General features: G+C 40.2%; 1 protein-coding gene across 2 annotated transcripts in view; it reads left to right on the forward strand.

Moving 5' to 3' along the window:
• Positions 1–10,169: 10,169 nt before the first annotated feature.
• The window catches only part of ptchd4 (patched domain containing 4), a 42,234-nt gene continuing 26,999 nt past the window's right edge, over positions 10,170–25,404 (forward strand). The window contains exons 1-3 of one of the 2 annotated variants that reach the window (XM_044330047.1): positions 10,170–10,879; positions 19,769–20,264; positions 22,423–22,601. In XM_044330047.1, coding sequence (XP_044185982.1) covers positions 10,280–10,879; positions 19,769–20,264; positions 22,423–22,472 — 1,146 coding nt within the window. In that variant the 5' untranslated portion in view covers positions 10,170–10,279 and the 3' untranslated portion in view covers positions 22,473–22,601. Of the gene's footprint in view, positions 10,880–19,768; positions 20,265–22,422; positions 22,602–25,404 lie in introns of those variants that run through there. The other variant, XM_044330046.1, reaches the window with a different exon arrangement.

The raw sequence follows: 25,404 nt of genomic DNA on the forward strand, positions 1-25,404 counted from the left end.
AAATTTAGTCTTTCTCTGAAGATTAATGGTCATTAGAGGAGAAGCTGAAGTGAATAAGAGCATGACTCAAGTGACAAAGGTCTGTATTTTTATTCTTGACATAATTATGTGGAGTCTGCATGCATTTTACAGCGTGTTACCCATGTCAATCAACCAATTAGGCAATGACAATACCTGCTATGCACAACATGCAGCCCTGCGCTAGATGGATTCAGCAGGTTTAGATGTGCTGTCATGCAGGAAGGAGGATGCACTCATTAACTGTCACTATTCCCCAATGTTATTGATAGAGCAGAGACAGAAATAGAATCATAAAGCCTCAGTATAAGCAGGTATTTTTGGCGTACGAATGACACTTTGCTGATGTTTCTTGTGCTGACTGCAAGCTATTTTCAGGGAGGCAGATGTGTATCTTTTTGATATCTGTCTCAGAAACAGTTGCTTTTATGCATCAAATGCTATGAATCAGCAATAAACAGTGTTTGACATTCAAAATGAACAAAGACAAGAAAGTGGGCTACAATATTCTATATTATTAGAAATCCAGTCTCAATCAATTTTATGGTATATTATTGTAAATGCAACTACAGCTTCAAGATCCCCATCAGACATATTTAACACTGACACTTACACTCGCCTTAAAATCATAATTATAATTAAAATCAATCAATGAATAAAACTGCAATTACCTGGTTAAAAAAAATTAAATTACATCTACTCCTGCTCCTCATTAAAAAATCTAGAATCTATGAATATATAAATATTAATTAATTTCAATCTAACTGCAGGACACCCGATGTAGTGCTTCACTGGAAAGTCCATTCTCAGTGTTTGTGCACTGGAGGTATCACGTTTCCACATCACGCTGGTGTCAGTTGCATAATGGACCACCACTGGACTCCAAACTAGTTGTGATGTCACAAACCATGCTCATAGGTACATATCTTAAACTCAAGTTTAAGGTGAGCACAAAGTTTCATGTTTAAGAAAATGAATGTGAAGGAACAATAAGCAAAACTTGATTTTGAGTCAAAGGGGACTTTAAGGAGCAACTTTCCAATTAACACTAAAAAATGCATTCAAATTCAGAACACCCACCTTTCCATCATCCTGGTTTATTTTGATGTCGGACACATTTTTACACATAATCACTCTATTGTCCTCGTGTTTTTAAGTGTGGTAAGTTTGGGGTCCTTAAAACTTTCAACTACAGTTTCTGTGTCTCAGAATATGCTCAATTTGATACGTGCTGATTTTAAAGTTTTAAAGTTTTAAAGTTAGCACATCACTTGTCCTTTTCAGACCTGTAAGCCCAGTGGTACACATTACATAAACACACAGATGCCATTCTGTATTGTTTACCCCCACAGCACAGCCTGAGGCAATTTTCACAACCACTTGTTATTGCAGCTATTCTACATTGGCCTGTTACTGTCACATTAGTAGAGTTTTGCATATATGAGAAAATTGTTAAAAGTGATACATTGCCCGAGAAGTGTCTCTCAGCTCAACCAGCCTCAACATGATGCTCAGTCAAGAATGTGAAGATCAATACAACTTTCATATCTTCCTGTTAAATATGAACCTGGAGTGTCACCGTGAGGTTGTACACTTCAGTTTTTGTATAAGTTAAACATTAAATTAATGAGATATAACGTGTTAATTAATGAGCTTTAGAGGTCTGGTTGGCACCTTTGGCTGACTGTTTTCCCCTGTTTCCAGTCTTTATGCTAAGCTAAGCTAACCATCTCCTGGCTGTAGTTTCAAATTTAAAGCTGTTAAAGAGTTACACACAATGCAGATCACATGGTACAGATGATAATGCTCATTTGTCTATTAGTCTATTTTTGAAATGATCAAAACTCATAAGTTTATCTAGCCCACTGATGCATTAAAAATAATTTATTACTGTATGTCCTTGTAGAAATATTAGCCAGAATTAGACTGTGCAGTCCAATCACTATGTTTGACACAACCCTCTAGAATTATAAAACGGGGAGCCCATGCCTTCATCATTAAAACATATGAAAGGTGCTGAAAAGTATTGTGCACATGCTTTAATTGTTTTCAGTTTAACTGTTGGATCTTACTTTCATAATTCATAAACTATTAGAGAGTTGGTGCAAATTTCAACAAAAACAGTGGTTTACTTGCTAAAAAGCTGTGAAAATGAGGCCCAGTTTAAAAATAACTGGACTTATCCTTCTGGCAAAATACCAAACCCCTACGCTATCTGCCAGTGTAAGAAATTCTGAACAAGACCATCAGCAGCACTAAATGTCTAAAATATTAAACAGTGCCCACAACATGAAGGCCCCTGTGTATTCCAGCCAACATAATGTTCATGTGACCTGACTAGCAAGTTAAATGCAGAGATTGTAAAGCAGCTACTCCCAAGCTTTTTGCATGTCAATTCAAGTTTTGGATCCTGTCCTTTAGTCAAATAACCTTGTTAGAAAGAAATAAGTATCACTGTTAGAGACCAACCACATGAACTTTTACTTTTTTTTATCTAAATAACATGACACTGATGCTTAGTGAAGAGAGAAGGGAATTCATTTATGAGGCCAAACTCCATTGCTGCATAGAAAAGCTTTCCAAAACCATGAAATTCTAACTAGCCCATAGCCACTTATCTAGCTAGGTAATTAGAGTTACCCTAGACTTGCTTTTGTCAACACCGAACAAGAAATGGTGAATTCCATCTTTATTTATGAATTCATATTTTGGCAATATTTCTTTTGTTGTTTGTTAGCTCAGCTGTGTCCCAAAGGGCAAACTTTAGGTTTAACACTTCAACCAGTGTTTTTAGCCTCCAGAGTATGTGAATGTGTGTGGGTGGGATTTTGTCAATGTACATTTGTAGCATGGTAAACTGGCATTATATGTGCGTGCATGTACAATCTGTCAGTGTGTTTCTGTTCATAAAAATTTCATGTGGGCATCTCAGTGTAAGGGCCTTTTCTTCAGTATGTGTGGGCCTTTGTGGAGGTGCTGATGAATGGCTCTGATTAGCAGTGAGGATGACGCTCGAGCCTTTGGAGCGCCCTGCAGGATTACAGGACATCGCCAGCATTTGGGAAACAACCACTCAGGCAGAAAATCACTTTCATAAAGTGACACAGACCCTACACACACACACACACACGCTCACACACACACACACACACACACACACACACACACACACACACACACACACACACACACACATGCGCACACACACACAAGCCAGCACACATACAAAGCATTCCTCATTACCTATCTACCTCCTCATACCTCATTTCATGACTGAAATCCACACAGATGAATACACACTAATACACAATGAAATATGAAACTGTAAATACAAAACACTTAAAGGCATATGTACACTTGTTTGAGTCTGAATCTGTGTTTGGCTGTTCCCAGACCTCCAAGTCTTGTGAGAAGTCTGTAGTTTTGTCGTACATTTGGATAAAACTTTAGGAATTAATTGAAAGTAAGAAGCAGCAGCCTTGTAAAGAGCCAGTCTTTCAGAGGTCTGCAAGCTTATAGCTTAAAGTGGCATATACTGTCTGTACTTAGCAGGTTAGGTTTGGGCTTGGGTTTGGATGGGTTAAGGAAAACATCTGGGTCTGTGACAATTTTTATGTTTGTGTCCATTCGATCACCAAAATGTATAGAATAGTGAACAACACTTGTTCGTACAGTCCTACTCAAGATTATTTCAAGAGTTGTTGCCAATATAAGAATGTTTTAAAAAGAAAGTTTTATGTTAGAGCTTCTGTCACATTTCATTACATCAAGAAAATTGCCATCATGAAATTTTTAAAATGCATTATGTGTGTGTTGTATATGTATATATGTATGGGCCACTTGGGGGTAGCACAAAAACCTTTCAACACAACACTGACACATCATCACCTTGTTAAGTTTTTATGGAAAACATTAGAAAATAGTTTTGTCATCACCAACTTCACCCTCTCATCTTAGCTACTAAATGTTCCACTATGTTCACCAGTTAGTTTCTAACTTTGGATGCTGTTTGGTAGAGCTGAGGAGAACTGCAGAGTTGGGTGATAATTTGGGTTTGTTACAACAAGCAACCCCTTTTTTTACACAGTCATTTGATCTATTGTTAATATAAAATACTGATTAGTGCAGCTTTAAAAGGACCACTTTGCACTGCTCATTTTGAAAGCAGCAATATTGTGATGAGTGGGAGTTGGTGGCAGTAATGCAATAAAAAAAGGAGAGGCGGAAGGCCGCAAGCTGAAACATTACAAAAACTCTCCGCAAAGCTTTTATGAGGTAGGTGATAAATCCCTCCTGTTTGTGAGGTCTTGCAGTAAGGATACATGCAATGCATGTTGGAGGATTAAGGTTTAATAACTTAGCATTGCTTCACCTTTACAAGTGTGCCATCACTTGAATTTTCAACTTGAAGAAGCTGTTATTGGAGAAACATGCATGTTCTTGTATGCATTTGACCTTTTACAGCCATCCCATCACTTTTTGTGTTTTTTTTTTTTGCATTTCTGGCAGCTTTGTTCTCTATTTAGATGACCTTATTTTTCCTGTGTTTTGGCATGAAACCAGAGTCATGAAAACATTAAGTATGGTATCTCTGTGACATCATCCACTATCAATTACAGTAAAAAAGAAAGCTGTTACGTACATACTGCTTTACTGCAGGACACTTTCATCCTGCTATCAGGTTACCAGTAGCAGCCCTTTCCCCACTGACCAGAGACTTTGGTTTCTAAAGGAGGCACTTGGCATCCAATCAGAGGCTAAATGGAATGTGGTCACTGTGTGGCCTTTAATTAAGTCCTTCCAGAGGGGAGGATTTACTGTTCTAGAAGGAGAAAAGAATGAGTACATAGTATTTTCTCACCCACTTAGGCCAGTAATCCATAAAACATTTATGTTATCGCAAGCTGTGCGCTCAGATGAAGACTCATGTCTTAGCGATTCATAACGAGATGTATGACAGCTATATCACAACATAGTATATCTGCAATGGCATGGTAGTGAATGGCTTATAATGGTGAGGTATTCTATTTGAAAAGACCTTCCCTTCCCTCAAGGCAATAACATTTGATATAATATGAGCTTTAGAATGTCTTGTGCCCCATTGCTGACTCTCCATGGCACTGCATGGGCCACAGACTGGCTGTGCCAACCATGAGCTCTCTGATACCAATGTTTTGTGTCTAGATAAAGGCCTTTTGTAAAGGCTACTCCAGCCCAGCTGATAGTGTGCCACAATAGAAGGTTGTTTATCTCAACTCCTCAGCAACCAAGGCCGCCCTGAAAAATGATTCTTTAGAACACTGAAAAGCTTGAACTTCTAAATAATGATTTATTCAATGAAGGAGCACAGACACAAATTCTGCAGTGTTCTTTGTGGTCTAATGAGCAAGGTCGGACCTTTGTCATTTAAATCAGCAAATGTATCCAAACAGTTCCTGACAATCAAAAGGAACAAATAAGAACAAATAACGCTACTGCATCTTTTGCTCAGGAGGCTTGTTTGGCAGACCAGTGAATGAGGTTTTACTCATGCCAAGAAATTATTCAGGTGCAGCGGTAGCGACTGCACATGCCCTACTTTTTATGCTACTTCTCCTGCTTCTGCTTCTCCAACCATAAGAGGTTCTACTCGGAAAACCAGGCTCCGCTAAGGCAGGATTAAAGTCTGGGTCAACAACAATGATGACTGTCTACAACGCTTATGCAATGAGATCAGGGTTTGGGTGGGGGGTGGGGGGCGGGGGTCTTCAGTGGCTTCCCTTGTATACAGACTGGGAAGGGGCTTCAATGATGATTACCGCTGTAAACCCAAGAGTATACAAATGGTATTTACAGTGTAACAAGCATGAGTTAATCCTAATCCTGGGCTGTAATTGATTTTTCAGTGATGAGATGTTCACTGGAAGATGTTAGACTAGGACCAGGTTTAATCCTCATCTATGAAACTGGTCAACAAGCAGGAAGCTACCTGAGTGGGCTGGATTACACACTTTGGCACCAATTGCTGTTATCATTAATAAAAGGTTCAGAGAAATCATAAAAAGCATACTTCACCCAAGAATGGATTACTAGCAATTTGATTCATTGCAATTAAATTGTACATGAGAAGGGTCTTAAGGTGGATCCTACATTTTTATCTAATCTTGAAGCCATGTCTTGTAATGGGGCCATTAATCTATCTTCAATCCCTCTATAAGTGTACTCAAGTGATAAAGTATTGCCTTTCTATAAAGTTGGGGAGCTGACAGGATAATTTTTAAAAAGAATGGTCCAAATCAAATAACCAAGGCTGAGATATTCAGACTTTTATTTATGGGTCGAACTCCAAAAAACACTGAATCCTGCATTTCCCATAATGGAACTCAATAGCATCTTTCGTTAGACCCCCCTAAATGCTGAATGTCCCCTTTTTTAATGGAGGCTCTCTATGAAAACTCTCAAGTCCAAGTCTGGTGATATCATCAGGGTTATTTTTTCAAACTTTTCAAAATTGGTGAGGTGTACAGCAAACCTGGGGTGTAGTAATATTCCTACATAGAAATACTGATTGGTTAATGGGGGTCCTGGGCAAAATGGGTTGGCTCATTTTTGAGATGGCATCCCAGCATATTAATCTGGCACTGATTTTACTTCCTAACCTGTAACTAAGAATCATACTCATACTAGAGTTAGGGTTCGGGCACAATGTCACCTACTTGCAAGTTGCATGGAGAAGGGAGGTAGACTTGCAGTATCAAAGCTTCAACAATACTTGTAGTATTATTATTATGAAACTGAAAGACTAGATCAGGGTCTTGATACCAGCACATTTCAGATCTATCTCATGACCTGATGTGACCATGACCACTACTGGTCCTGGATGGCTTTCTGATGGAACCCGGGCATTACACTCACTCAGACATTCATAAAAATTGTTACAGCAAGGATCTTGATAATACATACTCAGCTGATGGAAAGCAATCTTCTTTGTGACTTTTAAAGTGCATCACTCACCGGCTGTGTTTCGTCATTTAATGCAATGTATTGGTTATACAGACACAAAAAACAGAAGTACAGTAAACAGGATGTGCCAATGTGGGGAGTGAATGTGATGAAATTGTTGCTTTATTGGAGGGTTGATGTGCGTCATAGCTGGGAAATTGGACAGTGTGTGGGCTTACACAAAAACAATATACGCAGGTGTTTTGATGTGCGTCAATGCCGCCGGTGTGTTTTAGTTTGAGACTGTGCTTTAAAGAGAAATTACAGTGTCTGTCCTTAGGGACAATACCTAAAAATGCCATATGTTTGCACGTAACTGACAAAGCAGAGTGATTTGTGACTCATATCTGTCAGAGGCAAAAGTTGAAGTAGCAAGACGTTGTTAGAAACCTCAAAATCCACGTAAGGAGGAGGTCAGGGTGAATGAATGGGTCAACAGTTAGTCAGATTTAGGATACAGGACTGCTGTTCATTTCTTGTTTCATACCAGCAGTTAATATTGGCTTCAATTAACCAGGATGACAAAGATCCCTAATCTTGACAAACATTTATTTTAAACCAAACCATGATCTATCTCCAACCCCAACAAGTTATTTTCGTGCCTAAACCTATATCCAAACTTTAAAGGTGAACTCCAAATGTACACATCAAAGTCCGTTTACAGGTCTTTGTTAGCACTAGTGTATAAGGCCTTTTGAGCAAGTCTGATAAATTGCCTCACGTGATGTCACTTGAGTCAGTGTCGGTTGGGGATGAAGACTACGAGTTTGAAAAAGAAAAAAATCTAGGGGTGTGGAGTTAGAAAGAAGTGAGGTTACCAGACCTCTGTAGCCCGCTCCTCATCTCTGCTGGAGGCTAGCAACTTTACATTATGAAAAGTTTCCCCTCTTGGCTCCAGAGAGCCACAGACTTGTTTAAATCATTGCAGGAGCTGAACAAAAAAATGGTTGTAGCCACCAGCATCGACGTTTTCACTTCTGTGTTGACACCTGGTCAGCTTCAGAAACAGTGAAAAACGAATGAACGGTTAATGTGTTCTTTGTGGCTTCTTGGGTGTGCTTATGTTTAACCAACCTAACACGCTCATCATTTTTCCCACCATGACCAACACTTAAGTCCACCCAACACACCTTGCAAAACACATGGTTGTTTCCTAACATGCTTTTCGTCAGGAATGGTAAAATAGTTTCCCAAGTGTTAAAATGTTTACACAGATATTTAGATTTTTTGCCGGCATCTCACCTATTTCATTATCAATTTTTCATGCTGTTTGCTAATTGAATGATCATTGTTATCGTGACTTCTCAAAAAGAAGAAGAGGAGGACAGGGACAAGGATGCCGCCTGTTGTATGCTGCCACCTGCTGGACAGGTGTGGGTATAGCAGGGCTTTTCTGGCGTATATATTGAAGTCTAGAGATCTAACCAAAACAACTTGATTGGGCCAATTAGGATTCTGTGTAACTGTAAAAATAAGAAAGGGATTTCGAGAGCTTTATGGGGGGAATTATGAGACGAGAACATAGCAGGAGAGGGGGTGAACAAATGGGAGAAACCTGGGAGAATCAGGAAAGTTGACAGGTCTGATTATGTAGGTGACAGGTTTTGAAAAAGGACGTTTTAGGAGTGTAATGCTAAATCTGTGGATCTATCAGAAAATTATCATACGAATAATTTTTGTTATGGTGATTTGTGCCAGTTTTCAAAGGCACAGACAAATGATGTCCTGCCAATACTGCCATCAGATCAGAAAATGCTTGATTGGGTTATTCTTGGAGGCATGGACCAATAATTTATCATGTTGTTTGTTTGAAGGACTGGTTGAAAAAACATCTCCTCTCAGCTGGTGTTATGTAACAATAAACATGATTTATACTGACCGAGAGGTTGTGTCTTCTATTAAAGTCAATACAAACCATGCAAAATCGAAGATGGTGCAGGATTTCTTCCTCATCTCGCTGACTGGAGTGCTGCTCAGCTGCAGAGCGCACAGTGCTGCCACTGGTGGCTGGATCAGGATCACTGATGATGAGTCAGGCTGAAATGCATTTGTTTCATTATAAAATTCTTCTCAGTACTAGTGTTACTAAAGCTTTTTCACTCAAGGTCAAATCTGAGTTAGAAACGTATGTCTACCTTCAGTGCCATATTACCTTGCCCATCAGAATGTGTCAGAAAGTGTCAAATGGATATCATTCGATTATTGTGTTGCCATTTGACATGTTCACACTGGCAATAAAAAACGGATTTCTAGGAAAAGCATCCTGAAGGCTGCCGTCTTCACGCACCTGTTCTATTCACTTAGTGATGAAGGCACAGTAGATGGAGAATTACATGACTGACAGCATCTTTTTACAATAATATACTTGATTAACAGGAGTGGTAATGACTGAGGTTTTAGTGAGGTGTCTGTGTGTGTGTGTGTGTTGGGGGGGACAGGTAACTTAATAGGCAGGCTATTTTTTTTTTTTTTTTTAAATGAGGGACGTCTGTATTACCTGGTCTTCTCACACCTCCCTGCCTGGCTCCGTATAAACCACTCAGCATGAAGCACAACACAGGGTGGCTTTCCCCCCATTCATGAAGCCGACACTGACTCATCCCCCTGCAAGTGCTGCCGGTCACTCAGCCACCTGCAGGAACATTTTACAACTCTCACGTTGCCTGTTGCCTCCACTGTTCCCAAAATAACCAGGCAACATCATCATTTCCCTCTCCAGCCGTCCTTCCCCCTCTTCAACCCCGCCACATGGTTACAGTTAAGTACATAAATCAGGCGCCACCGCTGGTGTGAGAACTGTAGAGGCAGACAGGAGGCACACACACACTCTCACACACACACACACACACACACACACACACGCATGCACATCACACCGCCGCGGCTCGTCGCTGCTACTGCAGCCGGTGCAGCGAAGGAGACTCACGGCTTTTTTTTCTTCCCTCACACGGAGACGGAATGGCTTGAGAGCGGACAACGCGGACTCGTCTCGATCGGCCGATGCGCGATGATTTTCTGACTGTCCGCCTGTCTGTGTGTGTCTGTGCGTCTTGCCGCGAATTGCTGCAGTGCTGTTTTTCCAGGTGTTGTAGTGTGTGTGTGTGTGTGTGTGTGTGTGTGTGTGTGTGTGTGTGTGTGAGTGAGTGAGTGAGTGAGTGAGTGAGTGAATGTGTGAGTGTGTGTGTGCGTGTGAACGTGTGTGCATGGTGGTGCTGGTGTTGTAGCCTGGTGTAATTCTCTTACGAATTGGACTAAGCCGGGGAACGGAGTCTGATGTCACATGTGCTTCATCGGAGGAGACGGGGCATCTGCAAGCTGGATTTTGTGGAGGATGCTGCGGCAAGTGATACACAGAGGGCTCAAGGCTTCGTTTTACTGGCTGGGCTTATTCGTTAGCAGGCACCCCGTTTTCTTCCTCACTGTCCCCGCGGTCCTCACCATCATTTTCGGATCTACCGTGCTCAGCCGATTCAAGCCGGAGACGGACCTGGAGGTGCTGGTAGCCCCGACTCACAGCCTCGCCAAGATCGAGAGGAGTCTCGCCAACAGCCTGTTTCCCATCGACCAGTCGAAGCACAAGCTGTACTCGGATTTGCACACCCCGGGCAGATATGGCAGGCTGATCCTGCTGGCCAAGTCCGGGGGGAACATCCTGGAGCTGGCCGACCAGGTCCTGCAGGTTCACAAGCAGGTGTTGGATTTGCGCGTCAATTACAAGGGATTCAATTACACGTTCGCGCACCTCTGCGTCTTGAGCCACAGGGACAAGCGCTGCCTCTTGGATGATATCATCACCATCTTCGAAGATATCAGGCAGGCTGTGCTTTCCAACAGCACTTTCCACAAGGTGCCAGTGAGCTATCCGAACACAACACTAAAGGTGAGATTTTATTGCACGCTGCAGCTCCTCTGACATGCATGTCAGGCAGGCCCGCACACACTATTCCCCCCCAAATGTGTCTGTGAGAGCAGTGGTGACGGTGCAGCAGCAGTCAGCGTGTGAATAGCGGTAGCAGGCTGGCCCTCGCAGCTTGCCATAATTTCTCAATGAACGCAGTGGGGCTTGTATTTGCTCAGGCTGTGATGTGGGGCTGCAGATTGCTACATATATCAGCCAGCGAGGGAACCCTCTCCATAACACAGACAGCCGGCTTCGCAGTTTTCACCCTCCCTTGTTGGTGCAGCAGGTGAATTGATTGGCTGCATATAGCCCCTGAATGCTCTGCTCTCTGTTCCTACACACACACACACACACATACACACACACTCACAGGGATATCCTCTGTCCTTTTTTTTTTTTTTTTTGATGCAGTGTCTCCCTCTTGCCTTCCCCAGACTGCACATGCAGCATGACATGGCTACAGTAGCTAATAGATTAGGTACCCTGCTTGCCTAGATCATCCTCCTTCTTTCTGTTGCTCAGTAGGATCTGACTACACTCATGCAGCCATATCAATCACAGACAACCTTCTCGCAGCAGTTATGCACAACAAAATATGTCAAAGTAGACATACAGGTGTACATTCAGCAGGCAGGAAAAGTGCAGATGTCCTCTGCAGATGAAGCCTTGTAGTATTTGTGAGGTTTTTAAACTGCACACAAACGTGATTTGCAATAATTGGTATTTGGTTACAAATTAAACCCAACTGTCATTGTCACACCACAGGGCAAGTGCCGTGCAAGGTGGTTTTTCATCACTAGCGGCATGACATGTGCTTGTTGTGAAGGGTTCATTCTATTTTATGGCCTTGAGGAGCACTTGAAAGCGCTGTGCTGTTTAATAGAATACGAACACAGTCAGTGTGACGACTGGCTTATTCAACACAGGGCAATTATACTGTGGTGTAAACGCCACAGTACCGCTCTGCACTGCCACAAACATACTGTGGGCTCAAACAGACACAAGCACATATTTAATGCACCACAGTGGTCTCCAGCATGGCAGGTTGTAACTTCCAGTGAGAGCTGCCACAGCAATCTGAGCTATCCGAGCAGTATCGAGTGTCTGAGTCTAGTAGTGAGGCCATTTATCGTCCTGCTGCAGACTGTTTGGCTCCTAGTATTCAGGTTAAGTGATACAAAGTGTATTCTTCTTTTGGATGACAAGTGATAATCAAAATGGTTTGTGTTTACAGCACTATATCATTATGTCAAAAGAGTGATATAAAGGGCCTGTAATAATACATATTCAGATTTTTGTCATTTTATCGTTTTACTGTGTCACAGAAAGTTGCACTATTACTGCTCAAATATAAATGATCTATGCAATGTTTCATTAAAAAAAACATATTAGTGCCTTTCCTACTGGAGAAACAGGCAATTAGACTGAGTCACTTCACTGTCTTATCTCACAAGGAACAAACAGCCACTTAGGAGACTTTACTATATGATTTATTAACTACTGTATATTCAAACTCTAGACCTTCATCTTCCTTGTGTTTCTCTGTTTTATGTTAGTGTAATTTGAGTATCTTTGGTTGTTTGAAATTTCGATGAGCATTTCACACTATTTTCTGACATTTAAGAGACTGAACAATTAAGTCAGAGAATAATCGATTAGATTATATATAGATTTGAATCGATTCCAGTAATCAAATTGAGGTGAATGACATTTTTTTTATTGGATTTTTTTGGTAGAAAGTATGTCCAATAAAAACTGTTCACAGTGAGGCCTGTGGTTTATTCAGAGTATCCAGGACATTGTTTATGGAAAGGGAAGATGCTTTTTTTGTTGTATTTTTCTTCATGTGCATGGAATGTGTAAGGATATCTCAATCAAAACTACAAATGCCAACCTCATGGTGGCACTAGAGGAAAAGTCAATGGATCATCAAAGTCAGTATGGTTAATTCTCCAGGGACCACAAATGCGCAAAATGTTATACCAAGCCTTTCAACAGTTCAACAGATATTTCAGTCAGGACTAAAGTAGTGTACTGACTGACTGACATTGCCATCCATAGAGCCACGTCCTAGCATGTCTACAAAATGCTCATACATTCACCGTAACAGGTTTTCCATTACATGTATACAGTAGCCTTGCCAGCATATACTGTAGGCTACTCACACTCACATTAGCATTAACTTCTCTCCAACATGAATAACACTATTTCCATCTTGAAGGTTGATGTGACCTCTTTCTTCTCCCACTCTCCTCACTCTGGATCAACCACTCTGCACTCTCTATGTTCCTGAAACCTTTCTTTCTCTCCGTCTGCCTTTCTGATGAGCTGTCTGGGCTAATTCATTTGCCTGACTTCTTATGCCTCATCCTGCTCTTTGATGTCACAATCAGGGGTTTATTTCTGTGCTTGTTATACAGACGTAGTCTTTGTATAAAGTCTTACTTCTTGCTGAGCTGCTGATGAACTCTGTTCCCAGGTGAAAATGTTTAAAAATATATATTCTTTGTTTTGCCTCACTGCTTTATTTATTAGTTGTGTAATCTTTTTTTTTTTTAACTGTCAGGTGTTAAAAAAAATACTACATTAAAGAATGTGATAAGAAAAGATACACCAGACGGGGCTACATAAACATATAGGATAAAGAATTCTGTTATTGGAACAAAGTACATTTTGGAGACACATCTATTATACAAATGAATATGGTTTTGAACATTATCAGGAAGTTCAATTAGACTTAGTGTTTTTAGAAAAATGAGATGTGAGAAATACCTGTCACATCTTGGTCTGTAGTTTCATCCTGAATTCACATCAGCAACCACATCGGTGTGCTAATGCCCGATGGTTAATTAGAGCTTGTTGATAGCTACTTGAGGTGCCAAAGTTGTTAAGGCAACAGATTGGACATATGGCAAGGCTGGTATGTGATTATGTGCTGATAACCGATAGGGCAAATATTTTAGTTTTTCCTTGCTGACAGTGAGGGCACAGTTTGTCTCAGGTCATACAAATATGGACTTCTCCAGCTTTACAGCTCTGTTAACATGTGTTGCAGTTGCATATGGAAGCTCAGAGCAGCCATGGTTGCACATATATTTTCGTTTCACACCTGTAATCACAAGATTGCAACTTAATCATCGTGTGATTTTGAGATTAACAGGTAACATTTTCAGACCGTCCTCACCAGAAAAACAACCATATCAGCAGTTGAAGTGACCTATGTTTACATTTTCCCAACAAGTGACTTGTCATGTGAGTGAAACAGCCTGACTGATACTGGATTTTTGAGGCAGATACCAATACTGATATTTGAGAGCTTGAGATATACTGGTAACTAACAGTTTTAATAAGGATCCCTGAAGTTTACTTTTTTAAAGATATGACCAAGATATATACTGAGCGGTACATTTTACATTTGAACCATAAACAGACAAACTGTAATGTCACCGTTTCTAAATTATTTTTGTTAATCATTATTATATGCATTTTCATACTGCAATTTCTTGGTGCTTTTTTTGTAACTTATTCTACACATTATGCCAGTACCCATATTTTTGTGATAAGTTGATACTGGCAGATATATCATCCAAGCTGGCACAAGAGACTACTGTTAGTATTCTGTCTCTACAGTTAATATTGTTTTTTTTTTTAACCATGACTACAATGTCTACGTAACCTTAACATTCACCAGTTTTAGCTGCTTAAACCTGACCAAATTTTGACAATAGATGTGGCAGATCAGAAAATGGTTATATTGGTCTTTTTGAAATAGAAGACTATATATTTTGTCATTCAGATTGGAGGACATGTTGACATTTTGTGGGGCCATAATCTTGAAGTAACAATTTTACACACAGCAGTCTGGTGAGCACAACACCAGACCACCTACTGTATTTGAGTCACTAAAATAAAACATGACGAGATATTACAGGTGAGAATGTTAAATATCCTCAAATAATATAATTAAATCAATATCTAAAAATTAAGGGCTAAAAATATTAATGAACACCACAAAATCATAGTTTGTGTTCATATGATTGATTGATTGATTGATTGATTGATGGACGGATTGATTGAGATTGTGATTAGTCTGGATCAGATTTTGTAGTACTTATTGTTTAAGCCCATAATCTTGAGATACCAGTTTGATATGTGAAGATAATGAGATAATTAAGTTGTCATCTTATGATAGTAAGTGTCACTAAAAAGAGCATCTCTGGCTACTCGGGGCTTCCGTAGTAAAAGCTCTTATGGTCAAAATGGATCAATATATAAAGACACTGTTGTGTGACTTTAGCATTACATTTATTCTAAAACTAATAATATTGTGTTTGACATTATCAAGCTTCTTGTTACATTCATGAGTGGATTGTGAAATTGAGTGCTGGATTGAATTAAGTTATTAGGTAGTTTGGGTTGGATAGTGCATGGCAATGTCAAGCTAAGGTCAACGTTTGTTTTACACCCCCATTCTCTTTAATAAATCATAAAACTGGAGGTGAGAGTGGCAGCAGCAAGCCGAGACACTAGGGAAACAGCTGATATGCAGAAGCAGGTCTGTGACAGGTTAAATGCTGCAGAAGACAGGATGTGATTGGAGGATGGGAGAACAGATGAGGCACTGGTTGATGGGGCTATCTATATGTGTGACAGTAATTGGCTTGCCCTAGGGTGCGTTTGGATACGTGGCAATAAAAAACACTTAATAGTATGAATGTCTCTTGAAACTGTATTAAGAACCTTAATTAAAATCTTAAGTATAAAATAGACACATGAAACAAAACATTCAAACACTCCTTTTGTTAATTTTAAATTAAAATTTGTATAGAATCACTTAGTTGGACTGCAGAATTTTATAGAATTAATAACACAATCACATCATCCTGATATGATACCACTGACAAAAACATTATAATATTGAATTATTGCCTAACTCGATCCCAATAGATAGAGTGTAAATGAGGCCAGCAAATAAGTAGACTAGCGAACGGTGCATTCAAGGCCAAAAAATTACAGTAGTAATTACAATTAGCATCACCACAGGATTGTCTCTGGATGAAAACATGCAACTAATAAGGTTGAGTTTGTGATGACATGAAGAACTGGCTACCAATACAGTGAACATCCCATTCACTATCTATGAAGCCCCAAATTTCACATTGCTGATGATGCATGGATTGTGCTTCCATAAAGCTGAAGGATTTGTGAGACTCAGATTTTGAGCAGTGGTAAAAATCAATTGCAGCTGAGGCCAAGATCAATATCCCAACTTTGAAGCCAGTTTTAAATGTGGCGCAAGGTGTTAACAGCAGTTCTGCTGTAGATAGCCACAGCCTAGTTTTAGATTTATAGATTCACTCACTTTGTGATATAGAGTAGTTAACACATGCACTTAGAGAACAGTTACATCCAGATAACCTCTATTCCTCCTCCACTCACTACTGCATAGGAGACTCCTGCCATGTAATCACAGTGTTTAGCTAAAACTGACCAATATCAGTTCTTGCAATCTCCCATAGCATGTAGGTAAATTTTTAAGGCTCCAAAGCTAAGCCTTAACCCCTTAACTCAGAGGTATAAATGTCCCCATTTGACCCTAGACTGAGTCAACCTCCTAAAACACTGTAATTCCCATAATGCAACTCTAAAGCATCTTTCGGTAGACCTTCCCTGCCCGGAAACCATCCACAATTTTCTTAGATTCTCTTTGTCATTCCCCTCTGCGGCTGCAGAAGATTATACTTTCATATGTAAAATTGGTGGAGTGCGTCTTTAATCAAAGGACATGCATATACAAAAATATCAATATCAATTAGATTAGAAAACAGTAAAGGCTGTGGGTGGTTTCTCTGACGCATCTTTCTCCACCTCTCTTGCCACTCACTTCCGTCTTTTCTAAGAGAGCTCGGGAGGTGTCACTTCCCCCCTTTTCACATATCACTCAGCTGCTCACTGATATCACATATACACACATACTCACCTTTGTGTGGTGCTCCATCCCCCACCTATCTTCACTCTCTCATTCTGTCACACACACTGAGAACTATATTTTCTCTCTCAAAAGGGTGCCACAAACAAGGGTAGAAAACAAAGTGGATATACTGTACCTTGGGCATTTTCAGAGCTGAACAGGCATTTTGCAAGTAATATAGTTCCGTGTCTTAGATTATCAAATACATACTTGCATGTGTTTCAGCACAGTGATTACAACAATAACACACAGTCTAAGCATGCATTGTCGCTGTGTGGGATGCAAAAGTTTACAGATAAGTGTGTTGTGAATATTGAGATTCATTTGAAATGCTTTAGTGGAGTTACAAAGTCAGTGTGGTAGATTAATTTGAGCTTTGTGCAATTACACAAGTGAAATGAGAGCTAAAGCTTTGGGAGTTCCCTTAGCAATTTCTGAGTGATTACATTACATAAACACACTTGTACACTGTCAAAAATGACAAATTTTAGGTGCTCAATTGGATTGTTTTTGAGAGAAAAATAACAAGCAGATCTTGGCAAGTAAATTGACATGTCTGAGGTAGTCAGTGATAGTCAGAAAACCTGGCTGTTGACTTATGGATGGGATCAGTTATTTTATGTTAAAGTGCAGTGTCCTCAACCACTAATTCATCCTGTTGCCCACATAATGCCAAAGCAGAATAATGCATCCTTTTTTTTACAACAGTAAATTGTTTACAGAAATTGAAGCAAACAATCACAGGGATTTATTTATCTAGAAGCATGAGATTTATATCAAGCTCCCCGCTGTGATTGCGGCTGTTTGATTGTGGTGGATTATTGTGCTCATAACAAGATAAATCATATCTACAATAAGCTGCAAATTAAAGTTGACATTGTTCTGGTTACGACAACAAAACAGTGTCACGCAGGAGTTCAAATTGATATAACAATGTGTGTCTTGGTTAGTTGATTAAATGGTCTGTGGACATAATTACTATGTCAGTGTTTTAATATGCTGTATATTTAAAGCTGGTGGATATAGTTTCGATATAGCCTACGTTATATGCATTATTGAATTAATCATTCTAAAATTCTGAAAATATAGCCTACTGTAACTTTAAATGTGTGATACATCCAGAAGAAATCATGACTGAAAGGTCAAGTCAGTGTGAATTCTCAAGCTGAACTGTATTACTGCCTAAATCAGGATCAAGCTTTTTGCGTTGGAGCTCCTCTCACTGTCTTGAAAACTTGTTCCCATCAGCTGTTTAGTTGTATTTCAAGCATGTCTGGAATTTCTGACAACTATTGTATCTCATACTTGAAATGTGGTGAAAAGTTTGCTGGCAGTTACATCTAAATAAAATACACTATTAACACTAATAAAATTGATTTTAGCTCATTGAAAAGTAGCTTTGCATTGTTTGTTTGCTATCAGACCATTCCAAATAAGTAGCTCTGTACAGATTACTAAAAGTGAATTTAGGCAATTTAAAAAATACTTCCTGGTTAAAAATGTTTGCATAGCCACTAAAGTAAGATAAAGAATCATGATGTGATAACTCTGTTACTGACTGGATGTAATAAACTATTAACTTAACACTATTTAACTTAGATTCTGCTATTTAGCTGTTTATGATAACTCAAAACTAGCTAAAACACTGACATGGCTAATGGCTCAGTAAATACAGGAAGCCCAGCTAAACTGACAAAAATGTGGTGTGACTAACAGCCAGTTTATATGTAACTAACATACAGGCAACAGTCCTGCACACTAAAAATGATCAAAGCTGCCAAAAAGTTGGGTAGACACCTTGGGAAAAAGCAGCAACATTTCTGACATTTTGTCATTAGCTAAATAAGTATGCGAACATGCTAATTAGGGAAACGTTGCTAGAGCCTCGAACCATGAAAAAAGTGCTCATGTAGGTTTAGTTTTACTGACCTAGACTGAACTTAGAATCCAACACTGAAGATTGTAAGAAGCAACTTCTTAACGTCATAGCATTATGCATCAGGGTTGCATACTGATGTGTGTCAAAGGGTGAGGCAGTTGCCTAGCTTACATAATGAGTGAATGAATCTTTGTCCTGAAGTGAAATAAATGATTCAAATTAGAACATTAGCAAAGTTAAAGCAAAGCATTTGAATTCACAGAAAGTATGTTTTGGGTGTGTTCCTCTGATTTACAGTGGTCTTCCCTGGATGGAGCTTGAGAGTAAACTTGCACTGTTAGATATATAGATGGTGACTAGCAGCAGACCTGTGGGTAACTAGTAGTGCCTGAATGTACATCCATCCTTTGGTTACCTTCCTCCTGAGCTGTACTCCTTAGAACACAAAATATGCTCTAACTGTAACTTTTACTATACTGTACATCTACAGAGCCTGGCAACATTTTCAGCCCAAGCATGAGACAATGACCTCATGTTGCCATGGTTCTGTTTTTCTTCCTGACAGACTTTTATTGTCCCAGCTGCCTTATTGAACTCTGCTCTGCACACTTCTTATTGCACAATTACATTATCTCCAAACTCTTGTCAAAGTGATGTTGTGCGTATGCTGTATGATTAAATTAATTCAAACATTACAATGAGGCAGCACACCAACCTTCACAATATATCACCCATTTCTGTCCACAGCTGTAAGGGGAGTTCAAGTTATATGGAAAATCAACACTGAAGGAAATAGGGCAGAAAACTGCTACTGCACTGCTCTCTGTGGGTTGGAACTTTGTACTGTAGTATGCTGCAACTCTGGCTGCTCCACAGCCTCTGGTGTCAAAGAGAAAATTCCCTCTTTTTACATTGATGGTCAGGTGCATTGAAAACAGGTAGAATGATGTATTTTATCAAAAACTGTATCCTTCATCTGTCTTTACTCATCACCCTCCTCCCTCCAAATCCCCTGCAGGACGGCCGTGTGTCCTTCATCGGCCACCAGCTGGGCGGCGTGTCCTTCTCGCCCAACAGCCGTGACCAGCAGGTCAAATTCGCCCGCGCTGTCCAGATCACCTACTACCTCCGCAACCATGGACCAGTGGTGCAGGATGCCATCGCCGAGCGCTGGGAGAACGAATTCTGCGCCCTGGTCAGCCGGCTGTCCACAGCCGAGGCGCCCCATGCACCTGACCAGCTGCATATCCAGTCGCTCACCTCCTTCAGCCTGTGGCAGGACTTCCACCAGACAGGCGTGCTTGCCAAAGGGGAGGTGCTGGTCAGCCTGGTGCTGGTGCTCCTGGCCGCCACCATCTCCAGCTCCATGCGGGACTGCCTGAGGGGGAAGCCGTTCCTAGGCCTCCTAGGCGTACTGACCATATGCATCGCCAACGTGACAGCTGCAGGGATCTTCTTCATATCGGACGGGAAGTTCAACTCTACACTGCTGGGGATCCCGTTCTTTGCCATGGGTGAGTGATGAGTGGGGGGGGGGGGGGGATGTGTCGTGACTGAGACTGACTGTGTGTTGCATGTGTGTGTGTGTGTGTGTAGTGGTTGGTTAAGGGGGCTTATCAGGGGCTGACACTCGCAGCGAATTGATTGGGGAGGGGATTAACAGAACTGTGATGGGCTTCTCCTCAAAGGGGATTCCGGCAGTTCGTTGTGGTTGTTGCTGCAAAATAGGGAGCATGGCTGTGTGTGTCTGTATGTGTGTTTGTGCATCACATCATTTTGTCAGGAAATTTTGTGTTTTTTTTCTGTGATTTTAGCTCGGAAGAGACAATCAGTTGTTTTGCAAGGTTTTTCATTAGTTTACTGAGCTTCAGGTGATGTTATCATCACTGTAGTGGGTTTAATAATAAACTCTATTAGAGTGTATATCAACCGTGAGGAGCTACACAAAGCTATCGCATATGAGAATATCAGACTATTGTGTGGAAAAGAACAGTTGGAATTAATGCTTAAGCCCACAGATTCGTTTTTAAAAAGATACATTAATTATGTATTTCAGATTCACATTTGAAGTGATAAAGTATTAATATTTTAGTGGTGTCATGCTTCCCTAATTTGGCACATTTATTGCAGAAAAAAATAACAAACACTGCAACTTTTTTTCTAAAGATGTAAATGCTTAAAAACAGATGTCAAATACATAGTTTAATTTTTAAAAAAATGCTCAGTAATTTCTTAAAACAGCTGGGAGCTGTAGCTTTTCGCAAATAATGTTGCTCAACCAGGAGGAAATAGTCCATTTGTCATGTGTTAACACACATTTACTGCACCAGAACAGGATTGAGTCAAGATGAACTTGGTGTGTGTGTTCATGGTAATGAAGGAACATGTCACCCAGTGTAAAGGTGTGGCTCACTGATGTATTTTTGAACAATAATTAAACTCTATGGCACAGAGGAATAAGATATCAGGCTTAAGATATATAGACACTTTATCAAATGTTGGATCAATTCATTCTTGGTTTAGATTTTTTCTAACAAGTCCTCCAAAGTAAACGACCAAATGTAGTTTGACCATGTGACTCCAGATTGACACATAGGAGTGTTTTCTAATCTGGCGTCCCTATCGGCAGTAATTGGCAAGACATCATTTGTCTGTGCTTTCCGAAACAGAAACACATCACTGTTAAAAATAATGATGTTTTATGATGTGACAATGCTGTGGTTAAGGTCTGGTTGGGTTTAGGCACAAAAACCACTTGGTTAGATTTAAGGAAAGATTGTGGTTTGGGTTAAAATGGTCACTTTGTTAAAGTTAGAGAAACAAGTGGTGTGGGTTAAAGTTACTACTTCCTCAAAGTTAGGCAACCTTCGTCATCATGGCTACAATAAAAACCACAGGGTTAAGGTTAGGGGACGCTCCAAGGTTTGTTTTTTTAAAAACTGTCCCAACTTGTGGCTAGAAATGGGAACAGTGGTCCACTGTTGGGTTATATCCTCCATCCACCCCACCTCTTCTGAATCTGTCACTCAAACATAACTATATGTCATTTTTGACTATTGTGTCATTTTTCTTGAGAGAACAGTTTTGTCTTTTCATGAGACTGGTTGACAGTGAAAAAATATAGAATATCAGCAGCCTTATCCTTTAATGTTTCACCAGATTTTATCTCTCCTCTCTCCTTTTTCTTCCTTCATTTTCTTCTTCAGAAAATACCGCACAGTATATCTTGCATATCTTGCTTCCTCCCTGTGCACTCCTAAGGTCACTGGATCCCTTGGGCTTTGGTACAGCTCTGCTGCAGGCTGGCTGACATAACTGAAGTTTAAGTAAGACTCAGGAACAGGAGGTTGGATCAGCTCCTTGTGACCTAGAGGCAGGGGAGGAGAGGAGAGGGAGGAGGTGTGATGCTGGGGGGCTAAAAAGGAAAGTCAAGGAGAAAAGAGCGAGGTGAAAAACGTGTGTGATGTATAGGGAAGTAAAAAAAAAGGGGAGAGGAGAGGGTGATGAAGAGGAGGCAGGGAACAGGCAGAGACAGATAGAGGAAGAGGAAGAGGGAAGAAATAGAGGAGAGAGGAGGACAGAGGAAAAAGTCACATACAGAGTGAGGGAGAAGGTGGAGAAGGGCCAAGGAGATGGAGAGGACTTGATTAAGTCTGTAATTTCTTGTGACAGGACCTCAGAGGCAGCAGATGTCCACCGGCCTCTTGGGAGGTCCTGACTGAGACACACCCCTATCACTATATCAACGCCACATCAGGGCAGACACTCCGAACAGAAATGGATACTGATTTTTTTCTACTAGATGACCCAATCTACAATGGTAGTGTGGCGCCCCCTGTTGAGACTTCCTCACCCTGCGAAGCTTTGTTTAGATCTTAATTCAATTTTACCAGTTTATATTGGTTGCAATAAAGTGTTATATGTGATAACATTAAAATAGGCTAGTTGAAAGGCATTTGGCCCAGTTATTTGAAAAACATATATTTTCAACTTTTGTGCTAATGAGTTAGCCGGCAGCTACGGTTATCTGTTGGTAAAAAAAAAAAAACATCTTTTCTGAAGCAGAGGTATACAGCCATGTGTGAGCCTCCTTCTGCACAGTCTCATGATTCATTTGTGGTGGTGATATACACTATAGACCTAATTATCTTATCTGAATATAGTCCCTCTGGCTTTTAGTTGGTTCTGGCTCCCATCATCCCTTCTGTGGAGACTATAATAACACTTGGGACCACAGTGTGCTATTTAAAGCCCCTATGTGTAGAATTATATTGTGATCATAGCATCTGTTAGATTATTCAAATGGCCTAAAATGGCCTTTTATTTGTGGAAACTTAGGGATTAGTCTTGTGCATTTCTAACTGCCACAGTGTATTTTTTGACACTACCACTAGCAGGTGCCAACGTTTGAAATCCAACCTAAAGGGTCTTTAATGTTAACCGGGGTGGCTCTGGCTCAGGAGGTAGAGTGGGTCGTCCACTAATTGGAAGATTGGCGGTTTGATCCCCGGCTCCTCCAGTCCACATGTTGAAGTGTCCTTGGGTAAGATACTGAACCCCAAATTGCTCCCAAAGGCTGTACCATTGGTGTGTGAACGTGTGTGTGACCATTAGAAACTCCTCCTGATGAGTAGGTTGGCACCTTGCATGGCAGCCTCTGCCATCAGTGTATGAATGTGTGTGTGTGTGAATGGGTGAATGTGGCACATAATGTAAAGGCACTTTGAGTGGTCAGAAGACCAGAAAGGCACTATAGAAATGCAGCCCATTTACCATTTACCATGAAACACTGGTAAATGTTTAAGTCAGCTTTGTGTTGTTGTACTCTCTCCTTTTCATGTTTTCCACATTTAATGTCACACACTTAATGTAAATGTATTTATTTAAAGCTGCAGTCATAAATCATTTTTATATCAACAATGGATCAAATTACTATGTGTCATGTGAAAGGGGTTGCTTGTTTTGATGAATCTAAATTCAAACAGTAGACAAAGTTAGTGAAATGTTAGTGAACATAGTGGAGCATTTAGCTGCTAAAGAGACCGATATTTCCTTCAGGAGTTGGTGGAGACCAAAACAGGCCTAAAAGGAAAGTGAATGTTGGACTTATGTACATCAGGTGGTAATGCTAATGTTGTTCCGTGTCTGCCAGATGTGTACATAGGCAACTCCTTGGAAACATGTTCACCATAACAACTTTATACAGTTATAATATGTCAGTGTTGTATTTTCAATTTGTTCGGGTGCCCCAATTGGCCAAAAATAAATTAATTAATGAATACAGCTTTAAAAATAATGATTTTGTTATAGTGCTGAATAGTTCAAATTGGTGGTGCTGCTCTTTTGAATATGTGTTTTTTGCCATCTATATATCAAACAAAACAAATCAAAAATTACAGTGATATCTTATTTTCTGTAATATGCTTTGCTTTGAAATTGAGCTTTTGTGGCTCTACACATCAGCATGAAAATCAAGCTATAAACTCTCCATAGAGCCCTGAAACAGTATTGTGTGCGGCATGTTCCTGGGAGCATATTGGACCCCATCACTGTGAAGTAGAGGAGATTTGGAACAACCAGAACTTCCATCTATCCGTGCACCTCTCTAACTATCAGGCCTGTGTGGTAGAGTGGCCAGATGAAAGCCACTCCATGAATAAAAGCAATATGACTCCCCAAATGGTGTATATCTGTTGGCACTCGAAGCCAAAAAAACTCTTCAGTCTGATGAGACGGAAATTAAACTCTGACCTAAATGCCAAGTGCTATGTGTGGTGAGGTACCACTCGTCACTGTGAGGCGTGGTGTTGGCAGCTTCATGCAATTTGTAAGCTTTTAGCAGCAGCCAGGACTGGAAGAACAGTTAGTATTCAGTCATCAGACGAGGACAGCCGAAGCCAACTTAGGAGAAGCAACTGAAGAAAATACACAAACAACTTTAAATGGGGCAAAGATTCTTGGTTCAACAATAGCAGTGTTGAGCAGTAACTTTTTCCAGTAATGAGTAATGGATTACAATTTCAAAGTCAGTCAGTTACTAATACCAGTAATGCTCTGTTACTTACCAGTAGTTTGATAGAGGATTGATAACTGTTTGGTCTCTGTGCATTCAGTGTCTTGACTGGTCTGCTACATGCTAGCTTTGTCTACTCTTGTTAAACACAGAAAGTGAAACACATAACTGTGGAGGCTTTAAAGTTGGTTACAAGGCCCCTTGAGTAATGAAAGTACAGTAACAAGTTATCTAACTCATTTATTTTGCTGTTCAGTAATTAGTAAATGAACGATAAATACTTTTTAAAGGAATAATATGTAATTGATTACATGTTTCAGGTAACTTTCCAACATTGAACTTTAGGCACGGCACTATTTTTCAATACTTTACCAATACAATACCTGTTTCAGTACCAAATTTGGTACAGATTTGGATACTCGGTGCTACAGACACACTTCAGTGGATTCAAGAAACATACTGAGATTTGAGACCCAGCCCTATCAGGCACACACATGGAACTTCATAGTAATAACAAACAAAATTATTTTTGTAACAGTGTCACAAAGTTTGATAGCATCCATGTAGTTTCTACCCTCAGAAGCTGAAAATGTAAAGCTGTGTCATGGTTTCCCTTCATGTGTTACATCAAAGCCTTTCTT

Source organism: Thunnus albacares, chromosome 16 (genome assembly GCF_914725855.1).
Source record: "Thunnus albacares chromosome 16, fThuAlb1.1, whole genome shotgun sequence".
Classification (NCBI taxonomy): domain Eukaryota; kingdom Metazoa; phylum Chordata; class Actinopteri; order Scombriformes; family Scombridae; genus Thunnus; species Thunnus albacares.